At 48.2% G+C, this 20,571-nt stretch overlaps 2 protein-coding genes across 3 annotated transcripts in view; one reads left to right on the top strand and one right to left on the bottom strand.

Moving 5' to 3' along the window:
* Nucleotides 1-272: 272 nt before the first annotated feature.
* RMC1 (regulator of MON1-CCZ1) lies at nucleotides 273-19,204 on the top strand. 2 transcript variants are annotated; one of them, XM_032859761.1, is made up of 20 exons: nucleotides 277-518; nucleotides 1,245-1,321; nucleotides 3,380-3,464; nucleotides 4,669-4,725; nucleotides 5,460-5,546; nucleotides 8,272-8,412; nucleotides 8,739-8,842; nucleotides 10,091-10,180; nucleotides 10,269-10,374; nucleotides 11,160-11,271; nucleotides 14,036-14,080; nucleotides 14,324-14,377; nucleotides 15,539-15,667; nucleotides 16,216-16,322; nucleotides 17,060-17,179; nucleotides 17,474-17,551; nucleotides 17,834-17,938; nucleotides 18,029-18,097; nucleotides 18,183-18,408; nucleotides 19,090-19,204. In XM_032859761.1, exons 1-20 carry the CDS (start codon nucleotides 417-419, stop codon nucleotides 19,167-19,169), a joined length of 1,974 nt encoding a protein of 657 aa, XP_032715652.1. In that variant the 5' UTR covers nucleotides 277-416; the 3' UTR covers nucleotides 19,170-19,204. The 2 variants fall into 2 exon arrangements, with proteins under 2 accessions (XP_032715653.1, XP_032715652.1); XM_032859762.1 differs by lacking the exon at nucleotides 19,090-19,204 and having other exon boundaries at nucleotides 273-518; nucleotides 18,051-18,097; nucleotides 18,183-18,296.
* The window catches only part of NPC1 (NPC intracellular cholesterol transporter 1), a 48,955-nt gene continuing 47,340 nt past the window's right edge, over nucleotides 18,957-20,571 (bottom strand). Inside the window, exon 26 of the mRNA XM_032859760.1 lies at nucleotides 18,957-19,737. Coding sequence (XP_032715651.1) covers nucleotides 19,655-19,737 — 83 coding nt within the window. The 3' untranslated portion in view covers nucleotides 18,957-19,654. The remainder of the gene's footprint in view (nucleotides 19,738-20,571) is intronic.

The following is a 20,571-nucleotide window of genomic DNA, read 5'->3' as shown; positions in this document are numbered from 1 at the left end:
TCCCAGAATGACCTGGGAGCCGGGACCCGCACTCGCTCGGGAAGGCGCAGGCACCAGCGGCGGTGCCAACAACCGCCCTCGGCTTCGCGCGGCTTCCGGGTCACGCCCCCGCCCCGCGACCCGCGCTGGGACTCCGCCCTCCAAGAAAGGGGAGGAGCCTCTCGCGCCGAGCTGGGCGCGGTCGCGGTCGCTCGGCCCCACCGCTGCCCGTCCGCCGTCGCCGGTTTAAGCGCGGAGGCCCGCGGGTCACGTGTCGGACGGGTGGGGGCGTGGCACCAGGAAGCGGCCTCCGCGCCCGCTCCGATCGCGGTCGCCACCGCCCGACCCGACTCGCTGCGTCCCCGTGCCGGCGCCGCTCGCCTCGCTCCACGCTGGCGGCCGCCCCCGGACTCCCCGCCGCAGCGGCGGCGCCCGCTATGGGCGAGGAGGACTACTACCTGGAGCTCTGCGACCGGCCGGTGCACTTCGAGAAGGCGAACCCGGTCAACTGCGTCTTTTTCGATGAGGCCAACAAGCAGGTCCGGGCCGGCCCGTGCCCTCCTCCTCGGCTCGGCCCGACGCGCCCCGCCCGCCGTCCCCGGCGCCCCAGGGGAGTCCCGCGCGCACCCAGGCCGGGGGCCGGGGTGGGGGCCAGGCCTGGGGCCTCCCCTCGGGTCCCGGCGCCGGATTGGCGCCAGCTCCGGGCTCTTGGGTGGGCCGAGGGACCGGGAGCTACCTCGGCGGGGGCTTTCTTCTCCAAAGTGACAGCTGGGTGGACCCCGAACCTGCGCCGCCCATCCAGCACGCCCTTTGGCCAGTGTGATCAGCTGTTAGCTCGCCAGCCCTTTCGCGGCGCCTTTGTTGTCTTTATTTGTCACCAGTTACCCTTGCTGTCGAGGATTTAGATTGAGATTACTCTTACTCTCGGAATTTTGGAAAGGGGGGGAAGCAGTGTGAGGAGTAGCAGGGGGAACTCAAGTGCATAAGGGGCGCCTTTGCGGTTCCGGATTAAAGTGTGTAGCCGCAGGGACCCCGGCCCAGTCTCGCACAGTGGACTGCACTGGGAAGGGTATAACCTTTTTGGTCTCTACGCTCTTGTCCTTTAAAATTGAGGTGAACACCAGGCATCTGCAGTTTGATAGATACCACGTTAGTTGAGCTGAGCCAGGAGTGGGTGTAGTAGAAGTAATCGCCTTGAGGCGGGTGAATGTGTCTGAAAGTCTTTCGAAGTTCAGGCCATTAACATTGCTTCTTTTCCCTCCCAGGTTTTTGCAGTTCGATCAGGTGGAGCTACCGGGGTGGTAGTTAAAGGCCCAGATGACAGGAATCCCATCTCATTTCGGTAACTGTTGACATTCACAGAATAATGGTCATATATACACATAATGATGTGTTTCTGTTTCTCATTCAGAAGGTGGTTTTAAAAAGTTTGTTCCTTGGCTAAAGTGTATACACGCTTGCAAATCTCTGTTAGACGCAAGCAGACACCTGCTGTGCAGTGTTGCTGGGACCTGTCAGTACTTAGTGTCAAAGTGAAGTGTGTAGAGTAGTTGTCTCTCTTGATTTGGGAATCAGATGCTCCAACATAGGGAACCCACTTCCTGGCACTTGAAATTAGCAAGTCAATTTACTGATTGCACTCATTTCTGGCATCCTGACCAAGGAGGGCCTTCATTTCCTCCTCTGGCCCCAGTCTTTTCAGGCTGTGTGGGAGTGGAGGAGATTCCTGGTTAGTGTTTCCTATATAATAATCTGTATTAAGGAAATCCCAGCTTCCACTAAAGCTGATTGGCTGTCCCAGTTTATGCAAGTTGAACCAGTATAATAATGAATCGCACTTCCTTTCACTTTCAGAACTATCTCGATTTGGTTGATAAATTATCTGGTCTTTAACTCCTGTGATTAAGAAAGGGGAAAGTACAGTGTGGGCCCTCAGTTCAGTGGTGACTTACATTTTTTTGCAGGTGGCCTGTGCTAATAGAAAACAGTTTTTGAAGTAGAAAACAGATCACTCATTTGTTGGACAAACACTGATTGTAGCCTGTGTGCTAGGCACCGGGCATGTGCAGCCTGGTGCCCTTTTGCAGAACTCCTCAGTTTAGTATGGGAGACAAGTGTGTGGACACATTCTGTTGATTGTGCAAAGTGCTGTAATGGCACTCTGTTCAGAATTTGGGCGCACAAAAGAGATGAGACATTTATCTTGGGGTAGGCCAGGAAACAGATGGGGAAGGCCTCCGAGAGAAGGGAGCCTTTGAGCAAAACTTTAAAGCTTGAATGGGATGATTCTACATGGGGAAGAGAGTAGACCTTCCAGGTGGAGAGAACACCGAGTGTAAAAGAGAGCAAGCATGGTGTCTGGGGGAATTCCAGGTCTGTGTAACTGACATCAGGTGTCCTTGCAGGGAAGAGGAGGTCGTGGTTTGGCCCCTGGCAGGAGTCTGCTTGAACCTTATGTATTCTGCTATGGAATTAGGGCTTTATCTTCTTACTGAAAATTTGTAAGATGGGGCATGGCATGAGCTCAGCAGTGCTTGGAAGGATCATGCTGTTCACAGCATTGAAGCTTCATTATCTGGGAGCATATCAATGTGAGGGATACCACTGAGCAATGATTGCAGTGGTCTGAGCCAGGCATACCAAAGACCAGACTGAAGACAGAGTAGACTGGTATCTCATGGGCACTCAGGAGATGCCTAGGAAAGTTTTGGGTAAGTTTTGATGGTTCTTTGGGTGTGGAAAATGAGAGACTGTGATGATCCAGATGTAGGGGGTTAGTAGGGTTCGAGGAGGAAGATACTGGATTTACCCTCTTTTAAATTTTAAATTTATTGGCAAAAATTTTAGGAATTTTGTGTATATTTAGAAGTTTTATTGTGGTAGAATTAACTGCATATATTTAACATATATAGTTGAGGAGTCCTGACATGTGTAACCGTCTCCACAATCAAAAGTTGGCTGGCGCTGCTCTGTAATCCGTCCCTTGACTTCCCTTTGTAACGTCTGTTTGAGGTCCTGTAGGTTGGGAAGTAAACAGGAAAGCTTACACTGCTTCACACACACTGCTCTGAGAGCGGTGGGGTGGGGGAGGGGGAAGGCGGTAGTGTCTGGAGAAGGGTGCTGTGAGGGTATTACTTATTTATGTCTCAGATGATTCTCATCGGAGAATGCATCTGTTCTTAATTTGTCCGTCACTTGTTAACCACAAAGCTGTAAAGTTCATCAGCAACTTGTTGCCAGTTGGATTTTGTTGTTTGAAGAGAGGTCTTGATAGTTTCAGAAACATAATTTTCAACTTAAGATTTGCTGCTTCCTTGAGTATACAACTTTGCTCACAGAATGCTAGATGCTAGAATTTGGTTATTAGCTTTAATTCATAACAATTTTTTTTCCCTTAAAGAATGGAAGACAAAGGAGAAGTGAAGTGCATTAAGTTTTCCTTAGAAAATAAGATATTGGCTGTTCAGAGGACCTCAAAGACCGTGGTAAGACATATTTTTACTTATTTATTTCAAGTTTTATTTATTTATGCAATCTCTACACCCAGCGTGGGGCTCGAACCTGTGACTCCAGGATCAAGCCTCACATGCTCTTCCAGCTGAGCCAGCCAGGTGCCCCAGGACATATCTTTAAAGGTAGCATAGAGCAAAGGACATTGGAAGTACATTAGGAAGAGAATGAATTGCAAAAAACAGTGTTAAAGGAAGCCTTTATTATTTTAATGCCATAAAAGTTATAGTTCTGTTGTATTATATTTCAGTTTAGAATTCTTGAAGAAGGACATTTCAAGGGATAAATACTTATGACCTTAGTTTGTCTTTTTTTTTTTTTTTAACAGAGATTTTATTTATTTGTCAGAGAGGGAGAGAGAGCGAACACAGGCAGACAGGATGGCAGGCAGAGGCAGAGGGAGAAGCAGGCTCCCCGCCGAGCAAGGAGCCCGATGTGGGACTCGATCCCAGGACGCTGGGATCATGACCTGAGCCAAAGTCAGCTGCTTAACCAACTGAGCCACCCAGGTGTCCCTAGTTTGTCCTTTTTGACTTGTTTTTTTTTTTTTTTTAAGTAATTTGGAGCCTCAGGCATCTTTTGTTTTGATAGCTAGCTGCGCAGATTATGTGAGGTGCGAGGTGTGTTTTTGGCAACTTGGTGAATTAGCTTTAAATTAGCTTTACCTGGAATAGCTCCATTTACTCACTTCTTACATCTTTGAATGGCTTGACCCCCAGGAACAGATGATCAAAGTTGGAGCCCTGTTTGGCTTTTTTTGCCTTTATAAGTATTCACCACTGTCATTTGTAAAGTAGCGTAAAAGCTGTTGGGAAGAGGCAGAATCTGATTCTCTTCTGCCAGGTTTCATTGCTGCAAGTTTTGGAAAGCATCTTAGAAGATGCAGCAACACATTTCTCTGAAATCAATTGATTTTCAGTATCAGTTTCTAAACTCTAACTGAATATATATATATTTTTTAATTGAGTTGTAAGACGGATTGTCCACATTGGTCCTCTTAGTTTTCTTGTCTTTTATCAGTTATTTTTTGATGACTTTAAATTTGCCTTTTGAAAAAAAAAAAAATTGTCTTTTGTCTTTTTGTCTATCAACATAGGTTGGCAGTATGCTGCTTGATCTAAATTTTCTCCTTGTTTTTTCTTTCTTTTCCTTCCTTTTTTTTTTTTTTAAACTTTTCAGGATTTTTCTAATTTTATCCCGGATAGTTCTCAGCTGGAGTACACTCAGGAGTGCAAGGTATGGGCCTGGATCCTTTCCTGGCTGCCGGCCATTGCCCTGTGCAGGTCCGCTGGTGGAGGCGCCGTGGGGCAGGGGAATTGCCAGCGCAGGCTTGGAGGTGGGCCGTGCTTCACGCTAAGACATTTTTGTCTTAGCGTGTGGGCTCTGGTCTCCGGGTTACAAGCCTGTTTCTTCTATGAGATGGAGTCGGGAGGACGCAGTAGGTGACAGGATGTTATGCTCGGGTCAGTGTCAGCACTTCGAGAGGCCCTCGCCGTTCTCCCGGTGGCGGCTGCGCCTCTGGCTGGGACCCTGGATTCCTCTTGGGAGGTTTTAGGAAGAGGAGTTTTCCCCCTCTCCTCATGTTTCCTTTCCTTGATTTGGTGTCCCTGTTGTGTCCTTCCTGTTCAGCACTCGCTGAGAACCTTTAGGCCTTTATTCTTTCCTGGTGCCTGTTCTGCGAAAGCCAGCTATCCTTTGATTCCTTAAGGTAGAAGCTGTAGTGGGTTACTGTTTTCCAAAATTTAGGCTTTTCCCTCTCTTCTTGACCGAAGGAATCCAGACCCCGGGGCTTCAGTGAGGTGTTCCAGGTGGAAATCTGGGAACATTGTATTGCTCAAAAGAAAGTTTGATTTGTTAATAAGTAATCAAATCCGGGTAACTTTTAGTTAAGTGATAGAGTATTTTAAGCTTTTGAAGAGAGTTATACAAACATTTTTTTATTGAGAAAATTTTTCGTAATTCCTTTTCAGACCAAGAACGCCAACATACTAGGATTCTGTTGGACCAGTTCTACTGAAATTGTCTTCATAACAGATCAAGGAATTGAATTTTACCAGGTATGAGGTTGATCGCTTATCACGGCATGGGAGGTGCGGGGGAAGGTCTGTGATGGCAGTTTGGCAGCCTTTTGAATTCAGTTCTGAATAGATTGAGATTCTAGAGGGTTAGTCTCTTGCTTATTAGTTTTTTATTCTTTTTTTCTAATTACAAGAAATACATGTTTTACAAAACGGTTAAACATTACCAGGATATATGGAAGGTAAAAGTCCCCCCCCATAATCCCTAGAAATAACTGGTATGAAAAGTTCAGTATGTATTTCTTTTCATACATATGTACAAACTTTTTTATTTTACAAAAACAGGAATGTTGTATGTAAACTTTTGTGGCTGGCTTTTTTTGCATAGTATTATGTCTTGGACATGTCCATATTTTATTCTTTTTTTTTTTAAACAATCTTTGAAGTTTTTTTTTGTTTTTTTTTAAAGATTTTATTTATCCGACAGACAGAGATCACAAGTAGGCAGAGAGGCAGGCAGACAGAGAGGGGAGGGGTAAGCAGGCTCCCCGCGGAGCAGAGAGCCCAAGGCGGGGCTCTATCCCAGGACTCTGGGATCATGACCTGAGCCGAAGGCAGAGGCTTTAACCCACTGAGCCACCCAGGCGCCCCATCTTTGAAGTTTAATTTAAATAATCTCTCCACCCACCCAGCAGGGGGTTGAATTCACGACCTTGGATCAAGAATCACGTGCTCCCCGCACTGAGCCAGCCAGGCACCCTGTCCATATTTTATTCTGACTGAATAGTATCCGGTTGTGTGGGTGTCCTACAGTTTAGTTTATTCCATGTTGATGAACCTCTGGCTTGTTTTTATGTTTTTGTGATTATAAATTCTGCAACAAACATGTTTGCAAACATTTCTTTATGTTCTTGGGTGAGGCAGTTCTTGGAATTACACCATAGGCACAAACTCCCAAAAATCTGAACAGATACTGCTAAGTTTTGTTGTTTTTTTTTTAATTAAAAACATTTTTTTTTTTTTTAGTCTTTAAGTAAGCTCCACACTCCCCGTGTGGCTTGAACTCACAACACGGAGATCAGGAGTTGCTCCCTCCTTTGAGCCAGCCAGGCGCCCCCATACTTTCAGTTTCAATGTAGGAATCTCCATTTCCCACATTTTTGCCAGAACTGCATATTATCAGTCCATAGACGTATATTCTGGGTATTAACCCTTTATCAGATCGATGATTTGCAGATGTTTCCCGTTCCTTTTCACTCTGTTGGCTTGACTTTGCAGCTGCCTCATCAGCTCGTAATATGTTCCAACTGCCTGACCTTGAGAAATGCATCTGAGAGCTTTCGGTGGAGCTAATCTGGAGGGTATTAGGATTCTCGTAGGGTTGAATTTTGTCGACCTCATGAATGCAGTATAATTTAGAATATAGGGATGGAGAAAATATGCCTGTGTAAGCAAACTGTGAGATGTTAATGCCTCATTAGAGCCTTTGTAATGACCACGGGTAAGAAACCACACAGAGCTGCCCACGGGGTTGTGTGTATATGGTAGCGCAGAGAGGACAGTCACACGGCTTTCTGTTCTCTGTAGTGGGAGAGTGTACGTTCACATCATCTAGACGGTCTTCAGCTCTTCAATAAATAAGTTAAAAAGAAAGAGGACGCTAGCTCATCCTTATTTTGTTCTACCCAAACTGTCAAGATAGCCAGGCCTGCCGACCCTGACTTCCATGTCAGTTCTCGAGCGCAGTGTTTTAGGAGCATTAACGTCTTGGGGCTCTACACTGTCTTCCTTAATGTATCAGAATATTTACAGTATATTTGAAACATGCCTTGACTATAAAATATTAGGTTTGCATGCAGCGTCTCACGAACATGATCGTTAGCAAAAGGGAGCTGCTTCCAGGCTCAGTGCTAACTGCTAGGTGGAGGCCAGGAGGAAGGCTGGTGCTGCAGGCTGGGTGGTGGCTGATTGCACATGTGGGGCTCTGGGGCCGGTGGGTAGGGGTGGGGGTGGCGGCACGTCTACTCCTTGCCCTTTGGTGGCTGGCACCCGAGAGCGAGAGCATGGAGGCTCGGACTGGGCCTTGTGGTGACCTGGCCCGGGCTGTAACTGCCGTAACTGGTGTCTGAGCCTTGTTTTCTCCTCGGTCAGGTGTCCGTGGTGCCCATGTCTCAGGGGCGTGCTGTGAGTAGATGAGCCAAGATTTGTAAAGCACTGAGCACCTGGATCAATAGCTGTAACAAACAAAAACTTTTCAGTTTTATTTAGTGGTTTTTCTCCTGCTTTTTATTTTTATTTTTTAAAAGATTTTACTTATTTATTTGACAGAGAGACAACAAGAGAGGAAACACAAATGGGGGAAGTGGGAGAGGGAGAAGCAGGCTTCCCGTCAAGCAGGGAGCCTGATGCAGGGCTCGATCCCAGGACCCTGGGATCATGACCTGAGCCGAAGGCAGATGCTTAACCAACTGAGCCACCCAGGCGCCCCCGTTTTGTTTTTTCTTTAAAGATTTGTTTATTTTAGAGAGAGTGTGAACTTGGGGGGGTAGGGACAGAGGGAGAGGAGAAGCGGACCCTGCCCCCCGGGGCCTTGAGCTCTACCACTTGCGACCCTGAGATCACCACCTGAGCAGAAACTGGGAGTTGGACCCTCAGCTGACTGAGCCACCCAGGCGCCCCTGCTTTATATTGTTTTATTAATTTCCTGTCAGTTGTCATCCATTTTACTGTTTTAAACTACTCTGTTCCCTGAACTTTGCTTCAGGTGTTACCAGAGAAACGAAATCTGAAACTCCTGAAGAGCCAGAATATCAATGTGAATTGGTACATGTACTGCCCCGAGGGGGCTGTGATCCTGCTGTCTACCACAGTGCTCGGGAATGTGCTGCAGCCCTTTTATTTTCGGGTAAGAGAGAGCCTCTCTTTAGGGAAAGTCCCTTCCCCTCCGCCCCTTCCTCTAACCTCCTAAGGTGTCAAGTACTTCCAAGGGGCAAGTTCCTCCACCCAGTGAGCTGACCACTTCTGACCACTAGAGGGCACACTCTACCCTCCCGTCACCACAAGAAGGACTCCTTGTGTGGGGAAGGACCCCAGGGAGTAAAGGCCATGGCAGGACTTTGGAAAGGATGGAGAGGCATAGTGTGTGCATAGCCTCACTGGTGTTATGTAGGGAATACTAAAGCATCAGAAGGGTTTAATCGGCTTTTCCTAACACTTTTATCACCCAAACAGGCTGGCACGATGTCGAAGCTGCCCAAGTTTGAGATTGAATTACCAGCTGTACCCAAGTCAACCAAGCTGAACCTTTCTGAGAGAGACATCGCAATGGCAACCATGTATGTCTTTTGAGATAATTCCTTCTTGAAATTGCTTTTGGTGATGGAAGTAGTAGAAGTGCATCGTAAGCCCTGTGGGACTAGCCTTTGACACATGCCCAACATGCCCTCTTGCCCTTTCAGTGCCTAGATTTTATGAGTATAGAAAACCTGCCATGGGCCTGGCATTCTTTGCTGATTTTACTAGCTTTGTGACCTTAGGGAAGTTCTTCCACCATCCTAGCCTGATAAAATGAAAACATTGGGCCAGTCTATTTTTTAGGTGTCTTAGTTCTAGAATTTTTTTTTTTTTATTCTGTGAGTAGTTGAAGCTTATCAAGGACTTTCTTTTAGCTGACATATATCCTACCTGCTCTAAAGAAGAACATAGTTTTTTATCTAACAAACATGGAACTGAATTACTTAGGTCGGAAGGTATATCTTCATTTGTAAATGCAGATCATCTCAATTTTTATACTTCGTTATGGAAGTTTTAAACACACAGTTATGGAAACTGATACAAAGAATATCCTATGTACCCCTAACACTATTCAAAGGGGTCGAAATTTTGTTCCTAAATAACTTCCTAAATAACTGTCTTTGGCCTAAAACAGTGTCTTTGAAGTTTAACATTTTTTAGTAGTTAGAATGCTTTTTTTTTTTTTTTTTTTTTAAGTCAATCTTCCGTGGCCTCCTGGTTTGGAGAATAGGTACAATGAGAACAGGCCTTGCCCACGAGCAGCAGGGACCCACTCCCTCCCCTTTGGTCTCATCCCGGTGGCAGACTGAGCGCAGTGCCAGCCTCCAGAATAGTGGTGCACATGTGGGAACTGCTCGCAGAGGTTGGGCTGTGAGGCTTGCAAATGAAGATGATTCTGTTGCCCTGGTATCAAGGAACATATTTACTACATAAACCTTGGAAGATACTGAAAGTTAGAGAAAACGAAAATGGCCTGAGTTTGTTACTCAAGAATAGCTATTAACACCATATTGCTTTCTAGTGGTTTTGGACTTTGTGTTTGTGTTTCCTTATAAAGGGTTGTGATTGAGTTATATTTAGTTTTGCATTCCCTCATTTCGCTTTATAATTGGCTTTTTTTTTCTTCCTTTTTTTTTTTAAACTAACTGCACTTTGTAAATATTTTTGTTGGCTGTGAAATACTCCATTAGTGAATTTGTCATAATTAACTCTGATGGCCTCCTACTTCAGCATCTAGAATGGAGGCATTTCAAGTGGCCCGATGTGACATCTATCTCTCTGTTTTCTAGATATGGACAGCTTTACGTTCTCTTCTTGAGGCATCATTCCCGGACCTCCAATAGTACAGGAGCGGAGGTAGTCCTCTACCACCTACCACGGTATGTTTAATGCTGTCCTCGTTCTCCGATTTTAAAATATGAACTAAAGCTTGCCGATCTATTTTTTGACCTTTGTGTTATCCAACAGAGAAGGTGCCTGTAAAAAGATGCATATATTAAAGTTAAATCGGACGGGGAAGTTTGCCCTCAACGTGGTGGATAACCTGGTGGTGGTTCATCATCAGGACACAGAGGTGAGAGTGGTGTGTGCATTTCTCATCCGTCAGGGTTGCCGAAAAGAGTTGTGAAAATTGACAAAACATTCAGCACGAAGACTAGAAAATGCTTTCGCGCTAAAGCTTTGGTCTTATGGATGCAAATGGGTTTTGTATTCTAGACAGTTTAGGAAAAAACAATGATTCCCTCTCTGTTGATTACAGTGAGTGAAAGACTATTCCAGAAAGTAGCACGTGTGGATATACGAGTCTGGCCCAGTTATTTGGCTGACTCAGCTAAGCTGGGAACTTATTGCAGATCCACAGTCTTACGTGAGCGTGTGAGCTTGGTGCTTCCTGTGTGAGGATAGATGATAATGCTGAGAGATAATAGTTTTGAGGCTCTGTGGCCCAAGAGAAAGACTGGGACCGGTCCTGCTATTTTCTGTGAGGTTGGTTGGATATCTGGTCATAGACAGGCTACTTCTGTCCCGCACCTCCTGCAGGGTGGTGACCCCCTTCTTTTGACTAGTGAAGGTGTCATGAGTTAAAGTGAAAAAGATCTGCTGGAATCACTTCGAGCTCTTCAGGGTCTGCCCGTCGTCAGCACCAGGAGTGTGGGTGTCCGCGCGAGTGTGGGGAGCAGCGTCCCGGAGTTGTGATACCCCAGCGCACTCCCCCATCCTCAGAACCAGCCTGCAGGGTGTGTTGCGCACAGACTCTACACTGATGGGAATGGCAGGATGCGAGAGAATGGAAGGGGCAGGCTGGCTCCATCATGGCCCGTTTCGGCGTCTTGAGTTTTTCTTTTCTCTCCACTGTAGACATCGGTGATATTTGACATCAAGCTAAGGGGCGAGTTTGATGGCACCGTCACCTTCCATCACCCGGTTCTCCCAGCACGCTCCATTCAGCCCTACCAGATCCCCGTGGCAGGTAAGCAGCGCCCCCAGGTGGTTGGAATGAGGTGGGCAAGCCAGGGTTCCCAGGTCCAGGTGTTCTGGGGAGGGGTGATTTTGTTTTTGTTTTTGTTTTTAAATGAAAATCCTATTAATCATACCAGTAAAATTGTGCCGTTGTGAAAAGCATTTTGTAAGATACATGAATCTTCTTTTGAAGAAAACAGAATGATTTCCCTGAGCTTTCAAAATGGAAAGTTGGGAGGGGCTCCTGGCTGGCTCAGTCCCACTGAGCCAGCCAGGAGCCTGCTTGACTCTTTGGGGTCTCGAGTTTGAGCCCTGTGTTGGACCTGGAGCCTACTTGAAAAATAAGTAACTAAAACAGAGTTAGGATTACCCACTGAAGCGGAGAGATTTTTTAGTTGTTTAATCATTGAATACGCCCTCCCTTTATCGTTTGCCTGTGCTCTGTAACCCTGAGATTAGAATTGGCTGCTTCTGGCTGTATTTGAATGTGGGATCACTTTTCCTTGCCTTTCTCCCACATTGTGTGTCATGGCTACCTAGTAAATACTGCGTTTTCTTCTCACTGGTTGACCCCGGAAGAGGTTAAGGCTGTGCTGCTTTGGTGTTTTGAGATCTGCCCTACACGAGGTGGGAGGAGAAGGAAGTCAGAGAAGAGAGGAGGTCAGGATTTCCGGGAAGGAGAAAGAAACAGTTGGGCTCTTGTTTTTGCCTTTCCCAGTGTAATTGATTTCAAGCTAGATTTCACAGGAATAACATTCAGCTCTCTTTTAAAGGAGATCGGAGGGTTGAGTAAGCTAGTTGAAATTTCAGTGCACACAGCTAGTCAGAAGGGCACACGTTTGGAGCTTCGGTAGCAATGTTTTCTTCTTAAAAGGGATCTCTTTCAGATAGTATTGCGGGCTTGGGCCCTGCCTGCAGTCAGGAGGGGCTCGCACCTCTCAGGAAGATTCCAGGTCTGGCTGCGGCTCAGAGGCCGGCAAAGCTCCGCTTCCAGTCTGCCTGCCTCGACTTGTGGATCAGCCGGAAGCTTGATAGCTCTCTGGCAGCACTGGGGGAGGAAGGACCGAGTTCTTATGTTTGATTAAGTCCTTTGGCTCTCTGTGTTCCTTCCAGCATCTTCCTTTTCTTGAGTTCATAGTGTTAGCATTAAAAGAATAGGTTGTGTCCGGGCACCTGGATGGCTCAGTTGGTTAAGTGTCCTACCCTTGATTTCGGCTCAGGTCATGAGCTCAGGGTGGTAAGGTCCAGTCCTGAATTAGGCTCTGAGCTGGGCGTGGAGCCTGCTTAAGATAACCCCCCCATCCACCCAGCCCCATGCACTCGCTCTCAAAAAAAAAAAAAAAAAAAAAAGGTTTGTGTCAGATGTTTATCTTGTATTTGCCGCTTACTTGGCATGAAGGTAACTGCTGGTGAATTGGAGGGAAAACCACTTCTAGACATTAAAAACCTTCTGCTCTGTTCCAGTGGTTTGGGACCAGTCAGAAGGCAGGCAGGTTCTAACTGGCTAGTTACAATCAAATGCCAGGTGTGATCAAAATAATAGTCCTGACAAAGGTTAATAATTCAAAGGTCCATTGAGTCTTGGGCCTCCAGAGTGTGGGTTGGTAAAGCATCTTTTACAGTTAATGACTGTCTTGTTTTTCCTGCTAGACTGTAAGCCCCTTGGAGGCTTGTAGCATCTTTGTATCTTGCCCGCCCCGTGCGGTTGCAGGGCGTGCTGGCAGGAAGAGCTTGTTAGGCTGTTTTGAGAGAGGACGCTGGCAAATTGGGGATGAGCCAGCTGCTGTCATTTCCCCTTCTGTTTTTGGTCTTGTTCCACCAGTGTTGTGGAGCTGACTGCACGTTAGGATCACCTGGTTGGGGGGGGGCGGTGCTTTAAAAACCGAGGGCATCTGGCTCTCACATGGGAGCAGTTAAGCCCGCATGATTGGAGGCCAGCGTTGAGGCCCACATGTAAGACCTTCACCCTCCACCCTTGGGGGGCACCTGGGTGGCTCAGTGGGTTGGGCCTCTGCCTTCGGCTCAGGTCATGATCCCGGGGTTCTGGGATCGAGCCCCGCATTGGGCTCTCTGCTCAGCAGGGAGCCTGCTTCCCTTCCTCTCTCTCTGCCTGCCTTTCTGCCTACTTGTGATCGCTGTCTGTCAAATAAATAAATAAAATCTTCAAAAAAAAAAAAAAAAGACCTTCACCCTTGGGTGGTAGATGCAAGTGTTCTTTGTCTTGGCTTATCTGACCCATGGGCCCTTTCCTCTTTTGGGTGGTCTTTTCCAGGCTGCTGATTAAAACCTGTCTTCTGATTGTCCCTGGGTGGTGGGAACAGAACTGGGAATGATGTTTAGTTTGCCGGGCTGTGTGTCTCCGGTTCACGGAGGGCTGCCCCCGTGACGCACAGGCAGTGTAACTGGTCATCATGAGTCCTTGTCACGTGGGATTTGATATTGAATCATCCAGACATTTCTCAGTTCCTTACTGTGCGTGTGTAAATGATGATGAATCATCTTTAGTTATTACAGAAGAATTACCAAATCTGAATTCTTGATACTTTTCCCCTTCTTGGCAGGACATTTTCATGGATTGTTCTCGACTTCCCTCTTCTTCCTTATAGGGGTTATCAGTGGGACAAGAGCGTTCACTCCTTTGTCATTTAACCACAGTTGAATAAACATTTATCGAAGGCTTTAAAAAAGTACTGCATTTCACATCCTAAGCACGGGTATTGGCACCATTTTCTGATGGCATCATCCTTGCCCGCTTGTGTTTTTTCCATTTGCAGGTCCTGCTCCTGTGACCAGCCAGTCTCCTGTCCCGTGCAAACTCTGTATCCTTTACAAAGGCCTTGCCGCTGGGCACGGAAGGGAAGCTCTTGCCCCGTTTTATACTGGTGTCTGAGAGAGGTCCTGTGGCCTTGGCCTTTTCAGCTGTGAATGATCTAAAGGCTTGGGAGCCCCCAGGGGAGCATTTCTCACCACCCAGGGCCAAGGAGCCTCTGCAAGTAGGGGGCGGGGCAGGCTTGTCTTTTGTTTTCATCTCCTTCTGGTTTACCACTTCCTATAACATGTAGATTCTTCGTCCTGGATTGTCTTTCAGCCTGACATCATTATCAGTGCAAGCCAAGGTGGGTCAGAGGGGGCGGTCGCTAAGTTAGACAGTACTTGTAGGCTTGCGATGACAGAAGTCGCCAGTGCTGTTTTCGAGGTGAATTTGAGAGATGACCACTCCCTTCAGCCCCCAAATTGGAGATTCTTCACTTGATATTCTCTTTATTATTGTTTTATCCTGAGCATGTTATTTTTAAAATTAATAGCTAAGAGTGGCCATTCCCCTGCTTTTGGCCCATTCCACTCTGTCCATTCTGAAAAGCCAGACCCCATAGCACGGTGCGCAAGACCCTCCCTGCCTGTCCTGACCCCCCACCCCCCACCCCCCACCTCCACACCCGCGTGTGCCTGAGCCCTTTTCTGTTCTGGCTGCACAGAGAGGTGTGCTCCTGCTTCCCACGGTGCTGGGGAGGCTTCAGGATGTTAGTTGTCTTCCTGGTAGCCCCCCAGCTCCTGTATCTTCCATTAGAGGACGTCCTACCCATCTTCAGTCATTCGTGAACTCTCCTGTCTCAGATCCTGGGATTCTCAGAGCGAGAATTAGTCCTGGTGCCCCTGAGAGCCACTTCTCTCGTCTCCATCTAGCTCTGAGCAGCTGTGGGAGAATCGAGAAGGGGATCGCTCAGATCATATTTAATGCAGTGTTAAATTCTCCTGTGGAACCCCAGTTGAGAAAGGCAGTGTGGATGTTCGGGAAAGTCATGGATCGGTGAATGATGAATTATGAAATTCCCTTGGGAGCCTCCAGAGTTAACTTTTGACTGAAGAACCACTGTGGGAGAAACCAAAGTATAGGACCCAGGTTCATGCCACACATTAACATCTTTTTAAACTTTCAAGGCTAAAAAGGGGGTTAGGTATAGGGATGGAATTGCTCTGAGTCACCCCCACCATTGCCCCCCCCCCACCTCCGTTTTGGGAGCTACACCATTGATGTCCCAGTGATCAGAGAGGGTCACCTCAGCGTAAGAAGCCATTAGCATGCAGCTGTAGGGTGGCTGTCAGTCCTTCCATTAGGTGCGGCCTGTGTGTCCTAGGCTGCACTTGGTAAGATCAGGGTCGTATCAGTGCTGTGCAGAATGCCCCCCACCCCCACCATGAATGTTTCACGGGAACCACCTTTTGGGCTTTGGTTCCGATTTGCATCCTGTGTGAACTTTGCTTCCTCTTCCACCCAGGCTACCTCTGGAACCTCCAAGTGAAGCTTCAGCCCATCGTAAACCTCTTGCCAGATAAAGGAAGACTGATGGACTTTCTCCTCCAGAGAAAGGAGTGCAAGATGGTCATTCTGTCTGTCTGTTCGCAGAGTAAGTGGACCAGTCCTCCCCGCTCGGTCTGGATTCCGGGGTTGGGACTGTGCTGCCCACACCTTTCCTTGGGAGCTGGGCCACATTTTTGTGTCTTGTGCACAGCCTTGTCCTTCACTTGAAGGGTGGATCATTTAACCCCCTGGAAAGGTGATGAAATAGCAACATGACTTGTAGTGACTTGGGGATGAAAGCTAAATAGGATGGTTCCAGGTGAGAGCAACCCAGACGCCGCTGGGGCATCTGAGGGTTAGGGCACTTCCATCCCCAGCCTGAAAACAGACATTTTCCAGAATCCAAGTCCCTCCCTACAGAGATCTCTGAGCACTTTCTGCTGAAACCGTCCATAGCTACTTTTTCTAGTCCCTGGGAAGGGCTGGTGAGTGAATTCTAGGCTTCAGGTCTCAGAACGATTCCATTTCTCTCAATGCCCACTGGAGGTAGGTTTGCCCTGGTGGCCCTTTGAGGTTAGTTCTTTCTGTCCCAGCAGCACGTTTGTGTTCCGAATGGACGTAAACTCGGCTGACCTGTGTGAACATTCTTTCCAGTGCTGAGTGAGTCCGACAGAGCCACATTACCTGTGATCGCCACGGTTTTTGACAAGCTCAATCACGAGTATAAGAAGTACCTGGATGCGGAGCAGAGCTACACAACGGTAAGCTGTGTGGGCTCCTCTCCACCCCTCCCCCGTGTTTCCTGAGGAAGAGGCAGGATGCCACTGAGGCCTGCGTGCTGAGGGGGCATGGTGGCCGCAGTTGGGGGGCAGCTGCTGGTCTGCACAGCTGTGGGAAGCAGGAGGGCTGCTCCCCGTGGGTTTCTGTGCACCCCTGCTCTGGCTCCCAGGCTTCTTCAGCCCTGGCCCTTGCTAGTTGGAGCCTCTCGGGGCCTGCTATAGCTCCACATGACCTGCGCTGGGCAGACTGCCTTAGAGTCAGGAGAAGCAGTGCATTGTGTCACAAAGCTCTCCCCGTCTGTGGCATTCGGGGAGGGCTTACTTATCACTCAGACATCCAGACAGTTTTATACGCGGTCTTCACTTACCACAGGATCAGGACTTTAAAAGAAAAAAGCAGGACGCATTCTGTTTTTATTAGGTAACAAACATCAGAAAGTCCATAATTCATTAAGGATTTTAAGGTTAAGAAAATATGTCTCAAGAGGAAGCGGACTTACGCCTTCGCCTTTTAGTTCCATTCACGAACGGTAGCCTGTTTTTAAGACGACCACCTCTGCCTTCCCAAACCCTGCCTCAGCCCGCACAGGAGAAATCATTTTGTCCAAGTACCATGTGCCACCTTCTGCTCCCATTTGAGGCGCACAGGGTCTAGAAATCGAGGCTTCTGGGCTTATCGAGAGGATGGTTCAGGTCACATTTGCCAATGTGTCGTTCAGGCCCTAGAAGCCGGGCAGAGCCGGAGCAGTCCGCTTCTCAGGAGGCCGGTGCGGACCCAGGCGGTGATCGATCAGTCCGACATGTACACCCACGTCCTGTCGGTGTTCACGGAGAAGAAGGTGGGCGACGGGGCCCCTGGAGAGCTTGTTTGCGGGGAGCTGAGGAAGGGAGTAGAACTCAGAATGCGATTAGACCAACTGGTATCTCGGGTGAAGACCTAGTGCTAGTAGTTTGACTTCCAATACTCAGGCCAGAACGTGACTGTGGACGGGGAAGGTTCTGGATCTGTGCAAAACCAGCAAAACAGAACTGTGGGCCAGATTCATGTGGAAACGAGGGGTGGAGAAATAAGCTGCAGGCGACCCCCTCGCGAGTCCTCGGTGGTTTTAAGACTTCTTTCTTTTCCTCCATAGGACATGCCTCATAAATTCGTGATCGCCGTCCTGATGGAGTATATCCGCTCGCTCAACCAGTTTCAGATCCCAGTACAGGTACCTTCCGGTCGGCAGGTGTGGCCCCAATTTAGAGGAGCAGGGGCCGCACACCAGACCCAGGATGCGGGGTGACCTTCCTGACACGACCGTGTTGTCCTGAGGTGGGAGGAGGGGCGTTCCCTGTGCGTCCACGGGACGCCTGACGGGACAGAAATCTGTCCCCTTCCTCGTGGAAACACGTACCCAGCCCTTAGAACAGCTCGGGTCCTGGGCCCCACAGCCGCTCCTCTGGTGCAGGTGGGGGATTGGGAAATGTGCTGTCCTTGCGTCTGTCCTCAGCACTACTTACACGAGCTCGTCATCAAGACGCTGGTCCAGCACAACCTCTTCTACATGCTGCATCAGTTCCTGCAGTACCACGTCCTCAGTGACTCCAAGCCTTTGGTATGCGGCCCCCGTTTCTGTGCGTGGGCTTCAGGACTTCGTCGAACCTAACGTTTGATGCTGAAGCCAGTTTGAAAATGTGTCTTTCAGGCTTGTTTGCTCTTATCCCTAGAAAGTTTCTACCCTCCCGCCCACCAGCTGTCTCTGGACATGCTGAAGGTAACTCCTGCCACAGCCGGGTTCGGAACCGCGTGCCTGTCTGTACCCGTCTCGCACTTACAGGACCTCTCTCCCTCCCTCCCAGCGACTGTCCACCGCCAACGACGAAATCGTCGAGGTGCTTCTTTCCAAACACCAGGTGTTGGCCGCCCTGCGGTTCATCCGGGGCATTGGCGGCCACGACAACATTTCTGCACGAAAATTTTTAGATGCCGCAAAGCAGACTGAAGACAACATGCTTTTCTATACTATATTTCGGTTTTTTGAACAGCGAAACCAGCGTTTGCGAGGGAACCCTAACTTCACACCAGGTGAGGCTGTGGTGGCCGTGAGAGCGGGGAGTGAACAGACCGGCAGGAGCAGGCTGGCGGCCGGGCCTTTCTGGGGGCCCTCCTAAGAAAGAACTCCTGGGTTAGCGTTCTTAGAAACAAAATTCCATCTGCCCGTGGAATCTGAATCCTGCTCTGGAACTCGCAGTTCATGCACTTCTGGTGTGTCCCATGCCACTGATCTGAGAATGCTGCTTTCTGAGGAATCAGGGATAAGACAGGAAATGGTGACAGGAAACCATGACTAAGGCATGTCACATGGCCTGGGGCTTACCACTATTGGTCTTAGGAAACCTAGGCTAATCTGAGCTCTTTGTCTCCCAAGTTATGAAACCTCAGGCATCTAGCTTCTTTAGGATGGGGAAGGAGCACGTGAGGTTGCGTCAGGCCCCCCAGTAACCTGTGTGGGGTGGCACTGCCAGGACAGGCAAGCCACTCGTGTCTCAAAGCAGGTGGCAGTTTGCTGGGGTTGTGAAGGTATCCAACAGCCCTGGCAACAGCTGTATAAATAAAAAGGACAACTCAGCAGCTTAGGAAAACAAGTGTTTTATGAAAGAAAATAAGTTAAAACCCCACCGTACAGATCTATGAGCTGTGAAGCATTCATTCTCTTGTTTTCCTCTTTTTGTGCCACATCTGATGAAATCTCTATTTCCTTTATAGGAGAACACTGTGAAGAACATGTTGCTTTTTTCAAACAGGTTTTTGGAGACCAAGCTCTAATGAGGCCTACAACATTCTGAAATCACTTGCTAGTTTTTTTTTTATATATAAAAATGTGTACAAAGTTAATTTATTGCATTAATAAAGCTCTTTAAACTATAAAATGTTATAGTAAAGTGTATCTACAACATCCTCAAGTGTTACTAAAAATATGGTATAGAACTTGTGTGATGGCTTACTCCAAAAACAAAGGAAAAACATTGCATTGATTGGCCTTTAAAAAGTGTCAGGGAGCAGATCCCACTCAGCCTCACTAGCATCCCCTCCGCCTGCCCAGGTGAGGACTCGTTCCCAGAGACCGTGGAGGGCCCCTCGGCGTCTTGGAGCTGCCTTCGATTAGGTAATACTGCTTCACACGTCAGCTTGTGGTCCGGAGTTGAAAGCACTAGGGCCGAAGCTGCTGCTGTTCGAGCCTGCTCTCCGCATCCGCCCTGACGACACAGCAACTGTCCCGCAGTAAGCCCATCGACCCTCACAGTTCAAAGTCCCCAGACCTCACAAAAGGCTAGAAATTTAGGAGCTGTTCTCGCTCTGTACCTTTGTATCGCTCTTGAGTGGCCAAACTTTTGGCTTTATTTATAGATGGGCCTGTGAGGGATTTTAAAAAAAGCAAAAACAAACTTCAGAATCGTTTCTTCAGGAGAAAAGGCAATCAGGTAGTTGTATTACAGTACAAACTTTCTATCCCCAGAGATTAATACCCCCTCCCCCTGCCAAATGCCTCAGCTTCTTACAAAGCTCTGAGACAGCCAGTTGGTCCTGCACTCTCCTTCCAACCCCACCTCATTTACGGAAGCTGAAGTGGCCAGAGAAGTAAAAAAAATCTTAAATAAAATTTTTTTTTTATTTTTTTTTTATTTGATAGAGATCACAAGTAGGCAGAGAGGCAGGCGGAGAGAGAGAGAGGGAAGCAGGCTCCCCGCTGAGCAGAGAGCCCAATGTGGGGCTTGATCCCAAGACCCTGAGATCATGACCTGAGCCGAAGGCAGAGGCTTAACCCACTGAGCCACCCAGGCACCCCAGAGAAGTAAAACAAAATCTTAAGGGCAATCTTGAAACAAGAGAGAAGCACAGGCAGCCCTCTGCGAGGCCCGTGAGTCAGGGAATGAGAGCTGCTCTGCGGCACTGCTGGGGCTCGCCCGGCAGCCGAGTCACTCCGGCCACCCATCTCAGGGGCAGCGGGGAGACCCCAGGGCCGCGGCCATGCAAGCGTCTTCACCGTCTGACTTCAGGGCCTTGCGCAGCAGCCAAGTGGAGCCTCCAGAAAAAGCATTAGCAGCTTACTAATGAAGCCGTTTGGACCACCATGAAATCCCTAGACCAGATTTTTTTCCTTTCACAATTTTTTTTTAAGTACCATTTGAGAATGGTTCTAGATTTCTTTTCCTTTAGTCACATGCTTCCTCCATCCACTTACCTCAG

The sequence above is a fragment of the Lontra canadensis genome, unplaced genomic scaffold, assembly GCF_010015895.1.
Source record: "Lontra canadensis isolate GAN:19392208 unplaced genomic scaffold, GSC_riverotter_1.0 scaffold17, whole genome shotgun sequence".
NCBI classification, from domain to species: domain Eukaryota; kingdom Metazoa; phylum Chordata; class Mammalia; order Carnivora; family Mustelidae; genus Lontra; species Lontra canadensis.
The sequence above is the reverse complement of the archived record's forward strand: the minus strand, read 5'-3'. Positions and strand labels throughout refer to the sequence as shown.